The 19,124-nt window shown below is 37.8% G+C and overlaps 2 protein-coding genes across 7 annotated transcripts; both read left to right on the forward strand.

Moving 5' to 3' along the window:
• The first annotated feature begins 2,399 nt into the window (after positions 1 to 2,399).
• On the forward strand, positions 2,400 to 3,868 carry LOC132059965 (uncharacterized). The gene is made up of 2 exons (XM_059452808.1): positions 2,400 to 2,628; positions 2,669 to 3,868. The coding sequence occupies exon 2, from the start codon at positions 3,013 to 3,015 to the stop codon at positions 3,736 to 3,738; it is 726 nt and encodes a 241-aa protein (XP_059308791.1). The 5' UTR covers positions 2,400 to 2,628; positions 2,669 to 3,012; the 3' UTR covers positions 3,739 to 3,868.
• A 2,928-nt stretch (positions 3,869 to 6,796) lies between these two features.
• LOC132060880 (heavy metal-associated isoprenylated plant protein 37-like) lies at positions 6,797 to 9,799 on the forward strand. Of its 6 annotated transcripts, none has more exons than XM_059453785.1 (5): positions 6,797 to 6,924; positions 7,170 to 7,240; positions 7,422 to 7,497; positions 8,068 to 8,484; positions 9,017 to 9,799. In XM_059453785.1, the coding sequence occupies exons 2-5, from the start codon at positions 7,202 to 7,204 to the stop codon at positions 9,610 to 9,612; spliced, it is 1,128 nt and encodes a 375-aa protein (XP_059309768.1). In that variant the 5' UTR covers positions 6,797 to 6,924; positions 7,170 to 7,201; the 3' UTR covers positions 9,613 to 9,799. The 6 variants fall into 6 exon arrangements, with proteins under 6 accessions (XP_059309768.1, XP_059309769.1, XP_059309770.1 ...); XM_059453786.1 differs by having other exon boundaries at positions 6,808 to 6,924; positions 7,173 to 7,240; XM_059453787.1 differs by lacking the exon at positions 6,797 to 6,924 and adding an exon at positions 6,934 to 7,063 and having other exon boundaries at positions 9,020 to 9,799.
• Positions 9,800 to 19,124: the final 9,325 nt, after the last annotated feature.

The following is a 19,124-nucleotide window of genomic DNA, read 5'->3' on the forward strand; positions in this document are numbered from 1 at the left end:
TGTATTTATTATTTTTTTAAAATGGAACAACATTTAAAAAGAGCCTGAATACTTACTATTTACTAATTCAACCCACGTTCAAATGATTAAAACGAGAAAATCTATAATCGATCAGTAATCTTTCGATGTTACTAGTTCAATACTCAATAGCCAAATATTGGTAGAAGTCGAAACATAATTAATGACGACATTGAAGTCTAATTAGTAGACTAGTGCATTTAGCAAGTAAGATTTTCTGATTTTAGTACTGTCAAATCAACCGATCTTGGAACAGTTTACAGGGCCACTCTATTTGATTGATGTTCCCATTAGATGCTACAGTATTATTCCTTAGGAGCCGTTTGTCCGTGAATTTTTGTTCCTCTTTAAAAAAATTCTTTTAAATTTGGTCATACATTGAATTGATTTTTCAAAAAATAAATAAAAATATTGAAGATAAATTTCAAGTTTGAAAACTTAATTTTGATGATTTTAAGTTAAATGCATGTCTAGACACATTTCAAATACATTTTTTCAATTTTAACTTTAAATACTATTATTTAAAGCCTACTTAGTCTGTTGTTACTAGTAGCTGGAGGAGGAGAAGCACTCTCACTCACTCAGATTCTCTCTTGAAGACAAGTAAGGCAACGACTCTTCTTTATTCCACTCAACTTGACTTTTATAATCAATCATTTCTCTTTGAAGATAAGTGGAGAATATTTTCTTCCACCAACTTAACTTACAATTTTGGTTACATATTTTCATTTCTCATCAAATGACTATAGTACTTAGTTACTTATAGGAATATTTTAGCATGTACCTAATCTAATACGTGTATCATCATTTAGTTCTATTCATCCTCCTTTTTTCTCAAATACATGTATCCTTACACTAATATCTAAATACATGAACTAACTAAATTCATGTATCACATAAATCAAAAAGTCTTTTTCCTCTTTCAAAGCAAGGTTCACATTTCAACAGTGACGTCCATTTAAAAGGGGTAGTACTACCTACCGTGATCTTTTTTGTCCCCCAAGCTTAAACTAGATACATCTAATTAAAGATGTAAAGATCTTATCCGTCCTATCACAAGTTAGATGTAACAAGAGAGAGCTCAAACCTTGGATCGAGATATATAGTCACCAGCACCGATATTTAAGGCAAATTATATAAACTATTATTAAGTGATTTAACAAAATGAAAGTATATATTAATTATTGATGATTAAATTATTAACAATCTGGGTAAAAATACATGTAATTTATATATTGATTTAGCATATACGCCGAATGAGAGCAAGGTTTAGTGATGCAGTTTTGGTTAGAGGCATCAAGTTTGGTTTGTAATGATTTTCATAGGACATTCTAAATTAATGTTTTTACCTTCAACCTTCAGTTCCTGTTTGTTGCGAGCTCAAATTTTAATAGAAGCAGTATTTAGCACAGTAAATAATTTTTACTGGCCCAACTAGTTGTGTTAGTACTTTTTTCTTACCTGTTACAGGTTACCAACTTACTATTATGAACGAATGTCAGGTGCCACAAACAATACATTTTAAGAATTATAAATTACAGCATGCAGGAAAAAACTTGATTAAATATTGAAGTGAAGTAAGGATTTAAAGTTTATGAATGCATAATTCTAATCAATTTAAGTTAATAAGTTCTAAATAGTTTATATACTTTATAAATTTTTTAAGACAAATACCGAAATTTGAACCAAAGTTATTAAATTCGATGGAACACATAATTCGTATTCTGGCTTCGTCCCTGCTGTTATTCAAAGTATGCCATTATAAGCACTATGTAAATCAGCCCTGTGAAAGAGAGCCGTTGAGCTCAGAAATACACAAAATTAACCAAACCTATGCCACTAAAGATTACGGTGGCATGGTAGTTACCCCCAATGGCAGACCTGCCTGGAAGAGAGGATGGTCACTGTATCCCATTAACTTCGAATACTATTCTGTATATCTTGAGAAATGATCATATATTTTTAGATAATCTGAAACACAAAAGCTGACCGGGGGCACTGGTTCGGTTTGCTGCTTAGTGCCTCCGCTGGAGCGTGACGCCATGTTTTCGGATTTCCGTCAAAGCCCGTCAAAAGCATATGAAATCATGCAAAAGATCCGAGCCCATCCAAATGATGTTCAGCAAGCTAACCCCAAGTAGCATGCCGGAGTGCCTTCTAGGGTTGGGTATTCCCCATCGGGCCTTCGAAGGGCAATCTAAACAGGCGATCTTAATTCACTTCTTCAATTTTTCGTGGTGCCCCTGGTAGTCGGGGCGGAGCCAATAATGGGAAAGGGGTTCACCCTTAATTACATTGTATATGCAAGGTTTTTTTTTTTTTTTTGTATATATAGTACATTTTCCAACGGTAAGATCTGCTCCGCCCACCCACCCCCCCAACTCTATCCGTCCTCTCCTCTGTTGCTGACACCGACGACCACCGGCGGTACATTTTCCGGCCGGCTAGAGCCTCTCTCTCTCTCTTTTTTTCCTTTCTCTTTCCTCCTCTACCCTGCACCAGGAAATCCTCCCCCAGTAGGTTTCCGGTCAGGTCTGCACAGGTATACAAGTATCCGGCAGAATACGGCGGCGAACAGTGATTCTCGGCGGTGAACAGTATTTTCCGGCGGTGAACAGTATTTTTCGGCGGGAACTGGAATTTTCGGCAGTGAACAGGTTCTTTTTACCTGGAGCTGGTACCTCCAGTAGGCAGTATCCATTTAGCCTTTCAAATTTTGCCTGCTTTACTTTATTGTATATTTGTTTCACTTTGTTGCCTTTAGCTTAACTTGTGCTTTAGTATTGACCTCTATTTGTCTTGGATAAACCTTCGACTAGTGTTTGTTTGCTTTAGTGGCTTTAGTGAGGGATGGTAGACTAAGGTCATGTTCTCGGTCGGGGACGGGGCTAGGGGTAGGGGGTTAAGGGAGCTTCTAGGTTGAGAATAGGGTCTTGGAACATTAAGACTTTAACGGGAAAGTCTATAGAGCTAGTTAAGATTCTTAAGAAGAGGATGATTAATATTGCTTGCGTCCAGGAGACGAAATGGGTAGGACCTAAAGCTAAGGAGGTGGACGGGTATAAGCTTTGGTTCTCGGGTAAGTCGGGAGACAGGAATGGGGTAGGCATCTTAGTTGATAGTGAGCTAAGGGATCAGGTGGTCGAGGTTAGAAGGGTTAATGACAGGATGATGACGATTAAGTTGGTCGTTGGAGGGTTCACCCTGAACATTATTAGTGCTTACGCATCACAAGTAGGCTTGGGCGAGGAGGTTAAGAGGTGTTTTTGGGAGGATTTGGATAAAGTGGTAGGAGGTATACCGCTTACTGAGAAGTTATTTGTAGGAGGAGATTTCAATGGACACATTGGGTTTGTTTCGAGGGGTTATGATGATGTGCATGGGGGTTTTGGCTTTGGAGACAGGAACAGAGGAGGAGTCTCACTCCTGGATTTCGCTAGGGCTTTTGGCTTGGTGGTAGCTAACTCGAGTTTCCCTAAGAAGGAGGAGCACTTGGTAACCTTTCGTAGCTCGGTGGCTGCGACGCAGATAGACTTTTTGCTCCTTAGAAAGGATGATAAAGGCCTTTGTAAAGACTGCAAGGTCATTCCGAGTGAGAATCTTACGACCCAACATAAGCTATTGGTGATGGATTTGGAGATCAAGAGGAAGAAGAAGAAGAGGGTCGCCGATGACCGACCGAGGATCAGGTGGGGGAGTTTGACTTTGTCTAGTGCCTAAGAATTAGAGGAGAAGTTGATAGCTTTAGGGGCATAGGAGAGCAGGGGAGATGCGAGCAGTATGTAGGATAGGACGTCCAGTTGCATTAGAGAAGCAGCTAGAGAGGTTCTAGGAGTCTCAAGAGGTCGTCGTGGTGGCCACCGAGGGGATTAGTAGTGGAATGGGGAAGTCCAAGGTAAAGTGGAAGCAAAGAAGCAGGGATATGCGAAGCTGGTAGACAGCAAGGATGACGAAAAGAAGCGAATGAATAGGGAAAAGTATAAGATGGCGAGAAAGGAGGCGAAGTTGGCAGTGTCGGCAGCGAAAACGACAGCTTTTGAACGCCTTTATGCAGAACTAGAGGACAGAGGCGGGGATAAGAAGTTATTCAGGCTTGCCAAGGCCAGAGAGAGGAAGGCACGCGACCTGGATCAAGTGAAGTGCATCAAGGACGAGGATGGCAAAGTGTTGGTGGAGGAAGCTCTCATTAGACGGAGATGGCAGTCGTACTTCCATAAACTCTTGAACGAAGAAGGGGACAGAGACTTTGTGTTGGGAGATTTGGAGTACTCTGAGAGGCATCGCGATTGTGGTTATTGTAGGAGTATAAGGGTCGACGAGGTTAGGGTGTTATCCGTAGAATGTGCAGGGGAACAGCGACCGGACCTGACGAGATTCCTGTGGAATTTTGGAAGAGTGCAGGAAGGGCAGGCTTGGAGTGGCTGACTGGGTTGTTTAATGTCATTTTCAAGACGGCGAAGATGCCCGAAGAATGGAGGTGGAGTACAATGATCCCTTTGTACAAGAACAAGGGCGACATTCAAAGCTGTAACAACTATAGAGGTATCAAGTTGCTAAGTCACACTATGAAAGTGTGGGAAAGGGTGGTAGAGATGAGGGTGAGGAGAGACGTGTCTATTTCAGAGAACCAATTCGGATTCATGCCGGGGCGTTCTACTACTGAAGCCATTCATATTGTTAGGAGATTGGTGGAGCAGTATAGGGAGTAGAAAAGGGACTTGCACATGGTATTCATCGACCTAGAGAAAGCTTACGATAAAATGCTAAGAGAGGTTCTGTGGAGATGCAAGGAGGCTAAAGGTGTACCTGTGGCGTACATTAGAGCGATCAAGGACATGTATCATGGAGCCAAGATCAGAGTGAGGACTATAAGAGGAGACTCGGAGCACTTCCCAGTTCTGATGGGTTTGCATCAAGGATCAGCCCTTAGCCCATTTCTTTTTGCCTTGGTGATGGATGGATTGACGCGACAAATTCAAGATGAGGTGCCATGGTGTATGTTGTTCGCGGATGACATAGTCTTGATAGACGAGACTCGCAGCGGAGTCAACTCTAAGCTAGAGGATTGGAGACAAACGTTAGAGTCTAAAGGATTCAAGTTGAGTAGGACCAAAACAGAGTACTTGGAGTGCAGGTTCAGTGGTGTACCTCAGGAGGCTGACGTGGAAGTGAAGCTTGGTACCCAGGTCATTCAAAAGAAAGGAAGTTTCAAGTATCTTGGGTCTATTTTACAAGAAAATGGAGATATTGACGATGATGTCACACATCGTATTGGTGCAGGATGGTTGAAATGGAGGCTCGCTTCCGGAGTCTTTGTATGACAAGAAAGTGCCACCAAAACTTAAGGGCAAGTTCTACAAAGTGGTGGTTAGACCGATCGTTGTACGGGGCAGAGTGTTAGCCAGTCAAGAACTCTCACGTGCAGAAGATGAAAGTCACGGAAATGAGAATGCTGCGGTGGATGTGTGGGCACACTAGGAGAGATAAGATCAGGAATGAGGACATCAGGGACAAGGTGGGAGTGGCAACGGTGGAGGACAAGATGCGAGAAGCGAGGTTGAGATGGTTTGGGCATGTGAAGAGGAGAGGCATAGATGCCCCAGTGCGGAGGTGTGAGAGGTTGGCTTTGGACGGTTTTAGGAAAGGTAGAGGAAGGCCAAAGAAATATTGGGGAGAGGCGATTAGGCAGGACTTAGCGCTGTTTCAGATTACCGAAGACATAACCTTAGATATGAGGTTGTGGAGGGCTCAGATTAGGGTAGAAGGCTAGTAGGTAGTCTCGCTTTTCTATCGCACTAGTAGGAGTAGCTTTGCTCTACCTTTTATTGCCCTATGTTTCCTGCTTTTAGGTGTTGGGTCTTGTCTCTCCATGCTGTTTTATCATGACTTCTTTGCCCTTGTTTTTGCTCATTTTCGCATTGCTTTGATTTGCCTCTCGGTATCTGACTTTTCTCCCCTTATTTTCTTGATTTCTTTTGAGCCGAGGGTCTTTCGGAAATGCCTCCCTACCAAGGGGGGGTAAGGTCTGCGTACATTTAACCCTCCCCAGACCCCAGACTGTGGGATTCAACTGGGTATGTTGTTGTTGTTGTTGTAGTACATTTTGAGCCCCCTTGCTTTTTGTGCGTTTACTTCTTTATATTTTTTAACCTACCCTTAATACAAATTCCCAGCTCTGCCACTGCTAATAGTACTCCCGTCATCTTTAAATCATGAGTCTGCCTTTAAACTTATGTCTATATATATTTTTAATTAGAAGTCTTAAATTTGAGTCTGAAATATATATATATAAGTATAAAATTGTTTTTAACAAAAGGTATTTTACCCCAATGCAGTGGCGGAGCCACAGCCCATCAAGGATGTTCAACCGAACACCCTTCGCCAAAAAATTATATCGTATAGACATATCAATTTTATGAATTATAGATATTTTTACATATTAAACACCCTTATTATATATTACTTCTTCAATATTCGAATACCCTTTATAAAATCTCTGATTCCGCCACTGCCCAATGTAAGACTTTCTCTTGCAAATATGAATTGATTGAACCAAGAAACCAATATTGAATAAAACAAAAGAATAGAAGCACACCGGCACATAAATGACCCCAGAAACTAGTGGTGTTGTATGTGTGGTTCTCCAGTAATAGGATGTGACAAAATGCACAGATTTGCAGTTAGCCAGTCAAATCGCTGTTTTTTTTTTTTTTTGGTCTGTTTCCACAGTTTTTAACGTTAAATCACATCGTTTCAGAATTTAGAGTAAAAGCTGTGACAGTACTGCTACTCTCTAATCTACTCTACTCGCTTTTTTACACTTTTTCCCCTATTTTTTCTCCCACAATTTATAGCATATTCATCACCTGACTTTTCAACTCTTTCTCTTTGTTTCTTCTCTTTTCTGTAAGTATATATTACCTTCATCTCCTTATACTTCTTGGCATTTACTGCAACTTTTTAATCTGCATTGTCTTGCAACTCCTTTTCCTCACTTTTCAGGACACTTCCCCATAAGTGGAACTGAACAAGAGTAAAAAATAAAGTAACTATGCTTCTTCAGTACTATCTTATGAAACAACCCCTTTTTCCCTCGTTGTATTTATAATTGTAGCATGATGTTTATATTTACTACTTACTTGTTCTTGTAGCAGATCAATTTATTTGAAACTGCACTGAGGAAATGACAAAAGATGAAAACTTTAAGCTCCTAAAGTTCCAGGTAATTTTCTTTAGGAGCCAGTATTTTTAATTTATAGGTTCTGAATCATAAAATTTTTTTGCTTATTAGTTCTGATAGATTATTTTCACATATCAGATGATTTTTTAATATAAATACAAGATTCTGAACCTAAGTTACTGAACTTTGTCGAATCTAAGTTCTATGCTCCTTTTTTTTGTAGAATTGTGTTCTCCGGGTGAACATGCATTGTGATGGATGCAAGCAGAAAGTGAAAAAGCTCCTTCAGAGAATTGAAGGTGCCATCTTTTTCCTGGTATTTTGGCTGTTTTGAACAATATGTTGGTCATGCAAGTAAAGAACTTTTTTGAGTTTTATGGAATTCGAGCTCGGTTGCTGGTGCTTTTACACTGTCAGTGGCTAGGGGCGAGGGACAGAGCTAGAATATTTGTTAGGAGTTCGGCCGAACTCAGTAACTTTGGTTCATACTCTGTTTTTGTATTAAAAATTGGTTGAATATGAACAAAATACATTATTTTAGAACTCGGTGACTTAAATAAACTAGAATCTCAAACCCATAAGCTTCAAATTTTGACTTCACCTTTGTCCGTGGCTACTCTTTCCAAGCTTGGTTGTGGTCTTTAGGATGACTTTATAATTGTTGGAGTCAAGTGGTCCACATACATTGGTTTTGAACTTATGTCATAAAAAGGATTGAAATATGATGATCAATGATCTTTTCATACATTTAGGAGTATTAGGATTTAGGAGCCTTTTCTAGCTGTCCAAAAGTTGATTTCTCTTTTGTTCTTTCTTTTCCCTTAACCTAATTTGTGCTTGGGTTTTCCCCCTTCTCTTACTTCGTATAGGTGTTTACCAAGTAAACGTTGATGCTGGGCAGCAAAAAGTCACAGTTTGTGGAAGTGTAGATTCAGGAATTCTAATTAAAAAATTGTTTAGAGCTGGTAAGCATGCTGAGCTATGGTCTAAGAAAAATAACCAAAACCAGAACCAGAACAACACTTACTGCATGAAAGATGGAAAGGACAACAGAAATCAAAAGCAAGTTCAGTTTAAGGATCTTGAGAACCAACATGAATTCAATTTTGTAGCACTAGGAGAGGAAGACGATTATAATCTTGATGAGTACGAGGAGGAGGATGATTATGTTGGTGAAGAAGAGATGAAATTTATTAAAGAAAAAGCAAACCAAATAGCCCTTCTTGGGCAACAAAATGCAGAAGCAAACAATGCCAAGAAAGCAATGTCAGCAGCTCCCAACAATGGTAAGCTCTAAAAAACTGAAATTAGCTACAAACTTCATCGCTAAATTGCTTGGAGCTAACATACTTTTTTTTGATAATCTGTCACTAAATAGGATTAGCGTTAGCGTCGGATTTCGTTGTTCAGCTACAGAATCTGTCCGTGCTAATTCGTCACTATATTGCTTGTAGCTAACATAATTTTTTGATAATTCATGCTAAATAGGATTATCGATGGATTTTACTCTTTAGCTGCGGAATTTGTCCGTTGCTAAATAGGATTAGCAATGAATTTTATTATTTAGCTACAAAATTTGTCTCTCCCTAATCAGTTCTAAATTGGTCATAGATAACATAATTTTTTGGATAATCCATCTCTAAATAAGATTAACGACGGATTTTGCTGTTTAGCTATAGAATTTTTCAGTCGTCAATCCATCCCTAAATTTCTCATAGCTAACATAGTTTTTTTGATAATATGTTGCTGAATAGGATTAGCGCTGAATTTTGCTGTTTATCTACATAATTTATCCGTCGCTAATTCTTATTTTTTCAGTAGTGAAGGTAAATGAAAATATCAATGCTGGCAAGAAACTAATTGACCCCAACACATTGGCTGCCTTGAAAATGAACATGATGAATGGTGCACAATTGGGAGGTGGTGGAAATGTCAATCTAGGTGAAACTGGACATATGAGAAATGATATAAATGCAAGTATGATGAATCTTGCTGGTTTTCATGGGAATGGTACTAACAATGTTGCTTCAATCTTGAATGGAGGAAACAATTCTAACTTAATGGGACCTAGAGGATTTCAAGTTCATCCAAACAATGTCATACAACAAGGATCTTCAGGTCATTTTAATCCTTCTAGCACCTCTATGCTAATGAACATGAACAATATTGGTGGTCATCAACAGTACAATCCAACATCAATGCTGATGAATTTGCAGAACAGGCATGCTATGCAACAGCCTCAGATGATGTACAATAGGTCTCCTTTTGTTCCTCCGGCAACCGGTTATTACTATAATAATTATGGCCAAGTACCATATATTTCTTCTTATGTTGAGCCTAGTTTTGCTTCTGCTGATCCCTCTGCTAATATGTTCAGTGATGACAACACCAGTAGTAGCTGTTCAGTCATGTAATAAACTTGTGGGAATTTAGTAGAGGAGGGATAATTTCTATAATATTTTGTTCTCAAATAAGATATTATGCTTTATGTATTTTCTTGCTTGTTGTATAATTGTCTCTCTTAAGACCTGACATTATTGTCTCTCTATCCATTAGTATCTATCTGGAATGGGAAATTATATTAATATAAAGTTTTTGCTTTGCAGTCTTTGAAGGGTATGCTCAACTTGATCTTATTTCTAGTTTAGAATTTGTTGAACTGAATGTTTGGCATTATGCAGTTCAAAGTCACGGATCATAAAAAGGAATGTAGTTAGATGGTTGACATTTCTCATTTTTCGATCTTCGTATTGAAGAATGTCTCGTTAGGGAACATTTTAATCTTTTAGTAGTCGAAAATTTCTCATTTCCAATCTTGGAATTGAAGAATGTCTCATTAGGGAGCTTTTAATCTTTTTGTGGTTGAATATTACTCATCGACCTTGGTATCGAAGAATATCTTGATAGGATAGATTTTACTCTTTTAGTCAGCCTATCCTCTGCCAATTTAATAGGACAGTAAGAACATCAATTATCAGTCAGAAATACTAGCTGCCAGCCTACCACAACCCTGCTCTTTTCTTTGGCTTTGAGACAGAATGTAAGCGAGCTCACACTGTCACACATGTGGAGATATGAACGTTTAAAAAAAAAAAAAAAAATGTACAAGAGGAGAAATAACATACTGTTGGAAGGTGATAGTGGGAAGAGTTATAGTATTTGATATGATGATATAATATATATATATATATATATTATCGGTTCTGAACATAAACATGGGGGGAGTTGTGCTTTCTAAATGTGTTTAGTTTTGAGAAACTGACTTGTGTGGGTATAAGCCTGGCAACCGGTTTGGGTTAACCGATTCAAACCGGTTACATACCGGTCCGGTTTCGATTTTTTGGGATCGGAACCGAACTGGTTAAACCGGTCAAAATTTTTAAAAAAAATGTAGCCGTTGGGACATTGGCCTGGACCGTTGGCCAACGGTCCATTTGCAAAAATGGCTGTTGGCAAACGGTTCCAAACTCCCCTTTTGGCCCCTCCCAACCCCTCCAAACTTTTTTTTTAACACTTTAACCCATCCCCCACCCCTATATAAACCCCTCTCCATTTTCATTTTAATCCACACCAATTCACTCTTCTCTTTCTCTCAATCTCTCAATTATAGTTACTTTGCAACAATTAGCCACTTTAAATTTCTCTCAATTAAATATTATAAAGTCTTATTATAGTTTCAATTATTAATTTTGCAATTATAATATTGTTGGTGGAGTTAGTGATCCGAAATAGCTTTGGTGGATTTGCAATTCTAGCCGCTTTCACTTTGTTGGAAATTAGTCCGGCAATGTAGTACCTTCGTTCCAACTCTATCTTTATTTTTCACAATTTAATTTACACAATTTAATTCTAGTAATTTAATTTGTTGCAATTTATTTGAGTGTGATTTAAATTAATTCTATTTGCTTTTAGGCAAGGAACTAGTATGGATGGTGGAACGGGTACACTAAATAGTCATATGAGAAAGAAACATATGGATGTTTGGGGAGAGCAAACGGGTTCAAATGTGGGGGATATTCAAATGACGATAGACCCATGAACCGGTAAAACTTTTAAGTATGACAAGAAAAAAGAGCGTGTCGAAATAGCTAAACTGGTAGCTTATGATTGTTTACCATTTTCCTTCCCTTCGAGTTTGGGGTTTGTTACTTACATTCAACGTTGTTATAATCGCTATTTGAGGGTATTCCTAGAAGTACTTGTAGAGCGGATGTTATAGATTTGTATAAAAAATATAGATTTTATTTGCGCCATGTATTTAATTCTTTAAATTGTAATGTTTCTCTTACCGCCGATTTGGGTCTTAGTCTTAACAAGTTAGATTTTTTTTGCTATTACATATCATTGGTCTTCAAAAAAGAATTATAGTTTTTTCGTGGTGGGCATCGAGGGGATTGGTGGTGGAATGGAGAAGTGCAAAGGAAGGTGGAAGCAAAGAAGCTGGCATATGCGAAGTTTATAGAAAGCGAGGATGAGGTGGAGAAGTGGACGAATAGAGAACTTTATAAGATGGCGAGGAAGGAGGCGAAGTTGGCGGTTTCGATGGCAAAACGGCGGCTTTTGAACGCCTTTATGCGGAATTAGAGGAAAAAGGCGGGGATAAGAAATTGTTCAAAGCAAAGCCAAGGCAAGAGGAGAGGAAGGCACGTGATTTGGATCAAGTGAAGTGCATCAAGGACGAGCATGGTAAAGTATTGGTAGAAGAGGCTCACATTAGACGGAGATGGCAGTCATATTTCCACAAACTCTTGAATGAAGAAGGGGACAAGGACATTATGTTGGGAGATTTAGAACTTATAGGGAGGCGTCGCGATTTTGGGTATTGCGGAGTATTAAGGTTGAGGAGGTTAAGGGTCTTCGTTCGTAGGATGCGCAGGAAGAAGCGGCAGGACTCGACGAGATTCCCCGGAGAATTTTGGAAGATTGTGGGCTCGGCAGTCCGGGAGGGTCGACTAGGTTGTTTAATGTCATCTTTAAGACGGCAACGATGCCCGAAGAACGGAGGTCGAGTGTAATGATCCCTCTATACAAAACAAGTGGCGATATCCGAGTTGCAACAACTATGCAGGTATCAAGTCGCTAAGCCATACTATGAAAGTGTGGGAAAGGGTGGTGGAGATGAGGGTGAGGAGAGGTGTATCTATCTCGAGAACCGGTTTGGATTCATGCGGGACGCTCAACTGGCGCAGGCCATCCATCTTGTAAGGAGACCGGGTGGAGCAAGATAGGGAGAGGAAGAGAGACTTACATATGGTATTCATTGACCTAGAAAAGGCTTACGACAAAGTTCCAAGGGAGATCCCATGGAGATGCTTGGAGGCTAAAGGTGTACCGTGGCGTACATTAGGGTGATCAATGACATGTATGAGGGAGCCAAGATCGGGTAAGGACGGTAGGAGGAGACTCGGCAGCACTTCCAGTTGTGATGGGGTTGCATCAAGGATCAGCTCTTAGTCCATTTTTATTTGCCTTGGCGATGGATGAATTGACGCGGCATATTCAAGGCGAGGTGCCATGGTGTATGCTTTTCGCGGATGACATAGTCTTGATCGACGAGACTCGTAGCGGAGTCAACGCTAAGCTGGAGGGTTGGCGTCAAACTTTGGAGTCTAAAGGATTCAAGCTGAGTAGGACCAATGCGCAGTACTTGGAGTGCAAGTTCGATGAAGCACCTCAAGGGTGGCGTGGCCGAGGCTTGGTACCCTGTGTCATTCGGAAGACAAGTAGTTTCAAGTATCTTGGGTCTATTATACAGGCAAAATGGGGAGATTGACGATGATGTCACACATCGTATTAGGGCAGGGTGGATGAAGTGGAGGCTCGCTTCCGGAGTGCTATGTGATAAGAAGGTGCCACCATAACTTAAGGGCAAGTTCTACAAAGTGGTGGTTAGACCGACCATGTTTTATGGGGCGGAGTGTTGGCCAGTTAAGATCTCTCACGTTCAAAAGATGAAAGTTGCCAAGATGAGAATGTTGAGATGGATGTGTGTGGGCACACCAGGGACAGGATTAGGAACGAGGCTATCCCGGGACAAGGTGGGGTGGCCTCGGTGGAAGACAAGATGCGGGAAACGAGGCGAGATGGTTTGGACATGTGAAGAGGAGAGACACGATGCCCCGGTGCGGAGGTGTGAGAGGTTGGCCATCGATGGTTTCGGAAGAGGTAGGGGTAGGCCGAAAAAGTACCGGGGAGAGGTGATTAGACGAGATATAGCGCGATTCTGACTTACCGAGGACATGACCTTAGATAGGAGGGTATGGAGGACTCAGATTAGGGTAGAAGGCTAGTAGATAGTAACGTTTATCCTTTCATATTAGTAGTCACATTTGTGCTTTGATTTACGCTACTATTTGTTATCTTGTACTTTGATTATCTTATTTTATCCGTGATAGCTACCGCTCCTTTACAACCGTTCATCATGGCTTAGTCGCTTTAGTTATTTACATTTCCATATCGCTTTGAATCTCTTGGCCTTATCTGACCTTTTGTTATGCTTTTATGCTTTTATGCTTTCTATTGAGCCGAGGGTCTTTCGGAAACAGCCGTCCTACCTTGGTAGAGTCGTCCGCGTACACTCTACCCTCCCCGCACCACTGTCAGGATTCAACCTGGGTTGTTGTTGTTGTTGTTGTTGTTGTTGTTGTTGTTGTTGTCATATGATGAAGGGAAAGGTCGTTACGATGAATTTTTTTTAGCGGATTCAATGTCTACTATTATGAGATTTTTTAACATTTATAGAAAAATATTTTGTATTGCTTTAGATAATGCTTTTAATAATACAAAGGCGATTGGCCTTTTAAAAAGGAAATTAAACCCTCCGCTAAAAAATATTTTTCATGTGAGATGTAGTTGTCATATTTTAAACTTAATAGTTTAAAGATGGTCTTGAGTGTTTTGAATATTCTATTCAAAAAGTTAGAAATGCGGTCGCGTTTCTTTTTTGTAATGCTAATGGGGGAAGACTGAGAGATTTTAAGAATTCTTGTGTGGAAAATAGCCTTAGACCTAGGAAAATTCAAGTAAAAATTGAGATTAGGTGGAACTATACTTACATTATGCTACAACAAGCATATGAGTATAGGATTCCCATACAACAAGTTCATAACAAATATAATATTAATAATGATGATTGGTTAAATATTACGGATTGGGAAGATGTTAAGGAATGTGTTGAACTCTTACAAAATTTTTATAATGTAACTCTTGCTTTTTCTAGACAATTCTATCCCACGGTAACCGAAATTTTAGCCTACTTAGCGGAAATAGCTAGAGTTTTACAAGAGTATAAAAATAAATTCGGTTATCAAGCCGCTATTTTTAATATGACAACAAAATTTAAAAAGTATTTTTTCCCATCCCAACTTTATTTATATTGAGTTCTCTTTTAAATCTTTGTTTAAAAATGTCTTATACTAAAGCATTGGTTAATCAAATTTATACATTTTTAGAAATTGAAGAGGGAGTTGAACCCTCTTTAGCTGAAGCTGAGCTCGCTATTGATACCGAGTTTAGAAAAGTTTTTAGTCATTATTCTAATTTGAAAGAAAATGCTACATCCGTTGCTCCACGCCCTACTACTTCTCAAAGTAGCAAAAGGGGCTTGTCGGGTTTGTCGCATTTAAAAGTTTTACATTCACATCCAACTCCTTCTTGTAATGCAAACTTTGATGAATATCACATTTATTTGATGCAGCCAAATGTGGATATCAAGGAACTAGATGATTTGGACGTCTTAGCATGGTGGAAAAAATACAAGGCAAGTCATCGGATACTTTCAAGAATGGCTCGAGATATCCTTACGGTTCAAATATCAACCGTGGCTTCGGAGAGTGCATTTAGCCAAGGAAGACAACAAATTAGAGACCATAGACACTCATTATCCGGATTTGCAAGTACTAGTGTGCATTCGCGATTGGATTAGATCGGAGCCACGCAACCAAAACTTAGAAGCGGTGGAAGGCGAAGAGGAAGAGATTGAAGATTTGATAGCAAGTGGAGCGGACCAAATAGAAGACTTTGAAGATATCTCCATGGCCGAATATGATATGGGGAAATTAACCAAATGATTGACAATTGGTGATTTTATTATTCTATTATTTCTTTGCAACTCATGTATTATTTGCAAGTTAAAAAAAACTACAACTTGCAAATAAATGTTATCCAAGAATGAATAAAATATATGGCTCATTGAGCTTTCTTCTATTTACTTGTGTTCATATTTCTACTTATAATAAGTTAGGAATATACCTAAAATATACTTATAATATACATCTACTTAAGTTAAAAACTAGAAAGTTATATACTTGAAAAATAACTAAAATATACTTATAATATAAATATACTTAATTTATAAAATACGAATTTATAAACTTAGAAAAAACTTAAGCTATAAATAACTTAAGTTATAATATATAAGTTATAAGTATACGTATAACTTAAACATATATATATAAGTTATAAGTATATATAGTATATATAATACATATATATATATATATATATATATATATATATATATATATATATATATATATATATATATATAACCTAAGAATATCGATATATATAAATATATTCTTAGTATATTTTAAGATATATATAGTATAACTTAAGCATATATACTAAATATATATATATATATATATATATATATATATACGTATATCTTTCGTTTCTTCATTAATCGGTAAATATATAAACTTTACTTATAAACTCATATAACATATGTAAATATACCTACAATATATAATAAATACTATAATATATATATATATATATATATAATATATATATATATATATACTATAAAAAAAAAAAAAAGAGGTTTTGAACAGTTTCGAACCGGACCGGTCCGGTTTCCATTTTAAAACTGGTAAACCGGAACCGGCCACTTTTAAACCGGAAACCGGTCGGTTTATTAACCTGGGCCAATGTCGGTCAGTTCAACCGGTTGACAGGGCTTAGTTCTAACCAACGAAGCTAGCTCTCAAAGGCAAGAGCTGAACTACACTTCACACCCGCTCATAAAATAATTACGTGCATAACAACCTAAAACTTGAACAAAAAAATGAACTGGAACTCTTTTTTTGGGTATAAATATATATAGCTCAAGGGCAGATGATAAATTTATTAGCCTAAAGTAGAAATGGTAGAATTATCTTTTAAAAATACTCACATGTCATTTCATTTTAAATATATCAGAGAGTGACACGTAAAAATGTAGTAAAAGATATAGCAGAACGCAAGGTTTCCTTTGCAAGTAATACTTAGGAAAGTCCAACCTATTTAGAGAGAAGTGAGATCAAAGAAATCACAAGAATTTAAGCTAACCTATGATTGGATATTTGGATTGAAAGGATGTGCATACTATTGAGCTACAAGGATGACACTTTACCATATTGCGTGTATGTTTTATCTCAATTAAATACCGCCCCAGAATCGAAGAAAATATCTTGACGGCAAAACACATACCCTATTTTAACCTAAGTTAAAATAGTTTACGACATCCTTGTGAATTCCGGGGTTAATTAAAAAGTTGAGTCGCCACCTAATTATTTATGGTGAATTAGGACACCTAAGGTAATTAAAGTTATTATCTAAAGTTGATTTGTTTTTCAAGTCTACGAAACCAAAAAGATCTAGGTAAGGGTTCAACTAACCTAGAGGGAAGGTGTTAGGCATCCTCTAAGTTCCATTAATAATGGTTAACCGACCGGACTTAAGTGAATTAATTAGGCTAAGTGTAAGTTGTAAAGATTATATATCAACCTATAAGGTAGTTAAAACTAAGAGAAACGGGAATTAGCAACTAAAAATGAAAAGGTAGTGACTAACTCTGTATTTGAAACCAATTGACACTTTAAAAAAGAACGTTGTGGCATTTTTAAAACCTTTTCCTTTATTTGGACCTAATTCCTCATAAGTACTAGCCGAACGTGAAATTGCTACCTCGATATGATCTAACTGAACTTTAACTTCTAGTCTCCCCTTTTAAATCTCTTCTTTTGGTCTTAAAACGTGATAGTGCTTACCTTGACCCTTCTTCATCTTTTGGTTTTTACCTACATCCCCATTAACTTAAAACTCCCTAAATTACTAATTATGGATGAAATTAGTATGGCTAAAATGAAACCAATCACTAATCTTTTGTTCAACAAATAACACACAAGCAAGTAGAGGCAAACGAACCAAATAAAATACTAGTTGCACAATACGAATTAAGATGCACAAAATAAAAACAAAGAAACAAATAAATTAAACGGGCTCAGCCCATTTTGTGGGATTGCGGCGACTGTTTGCTGTTGGGTTTCGGCCCAGTGATTTTAACAGATTGCCTCGGGTGGCTGACGGGCTGACTCGATAGAAATGTTTCGTTGGGCTTCGGCCCAACATCGAATGCGGGAGGAGTCGAGTCGCTCGGACTCACGCGTGGTGGTCATGCATAAAAAGGGAAAAGGAAAAGGATTAGTATGTAATCCACAAATAAGACCAAATACATAAAATTAGATTCAAAAGAAAGAATAGCAGTGATCCATTTGATTTCATCATGTGATGATTATTTCAAATATAAGATTGGACTTTACTCGAACAAGCATGCATTCTTGAATAACATATCCAAACAGTAATGAACTTATATGAGGGTTGGAAATGAACTTGACATTCATAAAGGTCCAGTCATTACAAGCTAAACAAACCGACAAATGGCTATACCATACAGCAAACAAGACGCAAACTAGACCATTAAATAACTGAACACTATAATTAAACAGAGTGGACCAAACTAAACCCAAAACAAGAAAGTTTAAACGAAGCATGCAGGAACCGATCTCGTATGAGACAAGAATTTAGGTTCGCATTGAATAAGCTGAACAGAGGCATCTTTTACTAAATGGGACAATCCTAACCAACAAGGAATCACATATCCAGTTGAGGGCATGACTGCCTTTATATCCAACACCATCTAATTCAGAGTTTAAAAAAAACAGTAGAGGACCACATGATTTCATTCAAAACAGATCCGAACACCTCAGGAAATATGACTATTCAGCGCATAAACAGAACCTTAAATGGAACAAACGGAAGAAGGAAAATAGGATCAGATTCACTCTTCTTTATAATGTCTAAAAGGAAATAATAACAAACATGAAAGGAAGAAGATAATCTACGAAACTATGTTAACACTTGGTCACAGTTGAGATGTTATAAACATAGTTTATATCCAAACATCAAAATAATATATTCATGTGCTCATTGCATAAGAGACTGCTCGAACACCTCGGATGTGATCTCTAACTTCTAAATCATGTTTGGGGTATATCATATACATGATATCTAAACAAATGAATTCCTAGCAAACTTCAGTCGATAAACTCGCAGGAAATTTTAGCATACCATCGAAATAGAGTGTTTCTTACAGAATTCTTAAAAAACGACCATTTTGCAGAAAAATCAACTGTAATAGTACGCAGAAGCAGTTTCATTTTTAAGCTGAAACGGTTGTTGATTAGAGCAGGATCATGAAAAGGCAGTAAAGACTCATATAGAGACTGCCGAATGGGCAAGAAGAGGATAAATGCGCAGGGAGTGCCAATCTGTTTATAGTCATATACATAATATACCTAGGATGTATATACTTTGTCATACATATCAGATATATACCGAATGTATATCTTATGTATATTCGACTTTAAAATAAATTCTAAATTCTGGAAAATCAGTCCAAACAATTTAGCTACAGCATACGTCCTTCAAGTTCATTTTAACAGTTATCATCCTATTCTAACAGCTCCCAATCATCAAACGAATAACGTGACGACAAAGAAACTACATAACAATAAAAAGACCGAAAGAGTTAAAATTGCAACTAACACAGCAAAACCAAAGACTGAAAGCAATAAGTATATCGAAATTTACCTTGTTTGCG

The sequence above is a fragment of the Lycium ferocissimum genome, chromosome 6 (assembly GCF_029784015.1).
Source record: "Lycium ferocissimum isolate CSIRO_LF1 chromosome 6, AGI_CSIRO_Lferr_CH_V1, whole genome shotgun sequence".
NCBI classification, from domain to species: domain Eukaryota; kingdom Viridiplantae; phylum Streptophyta; class Magnoliopsida; order Solanales; family Solanaceae; genus Lycium; species Lycium ferocissimum.

What these genes read in the sequence shown, in the direction of transcription:
- LOC132059965 (XM_059452808.1), top strand. Translation starts at nt 3,013, where the DNA reads ATGATTAATATTGCTTGCGTCCAGGAGACGAAATGGGTAGGACCTAAA.
- LOC132060880 (XM_059453785.1), top strand. Translation starts at nt 7,202, where the DNA reads ATGACAAAAGATGAAAACTTTAAGCTCCTAAAGTTCCAG. An exon ending in GCTCCTTCAGAGAATTGAAG is followed by an intron (nt 7,498 to 8,067) that starts GTGCCATCTTTT and finishes TACTTCGTATAG; the next exon opens with GTGTTTACCAAGTAAACGTT. An exon ending in GTCAGCAGCTCCCAACAATG is followed by an intron (nt 8,485 to 9,016) that starts GTAAGCTCTAAA and finishes TTATTTTTTCAG; the next exon opens with TAGTGAAGGTAAATGAAAAT.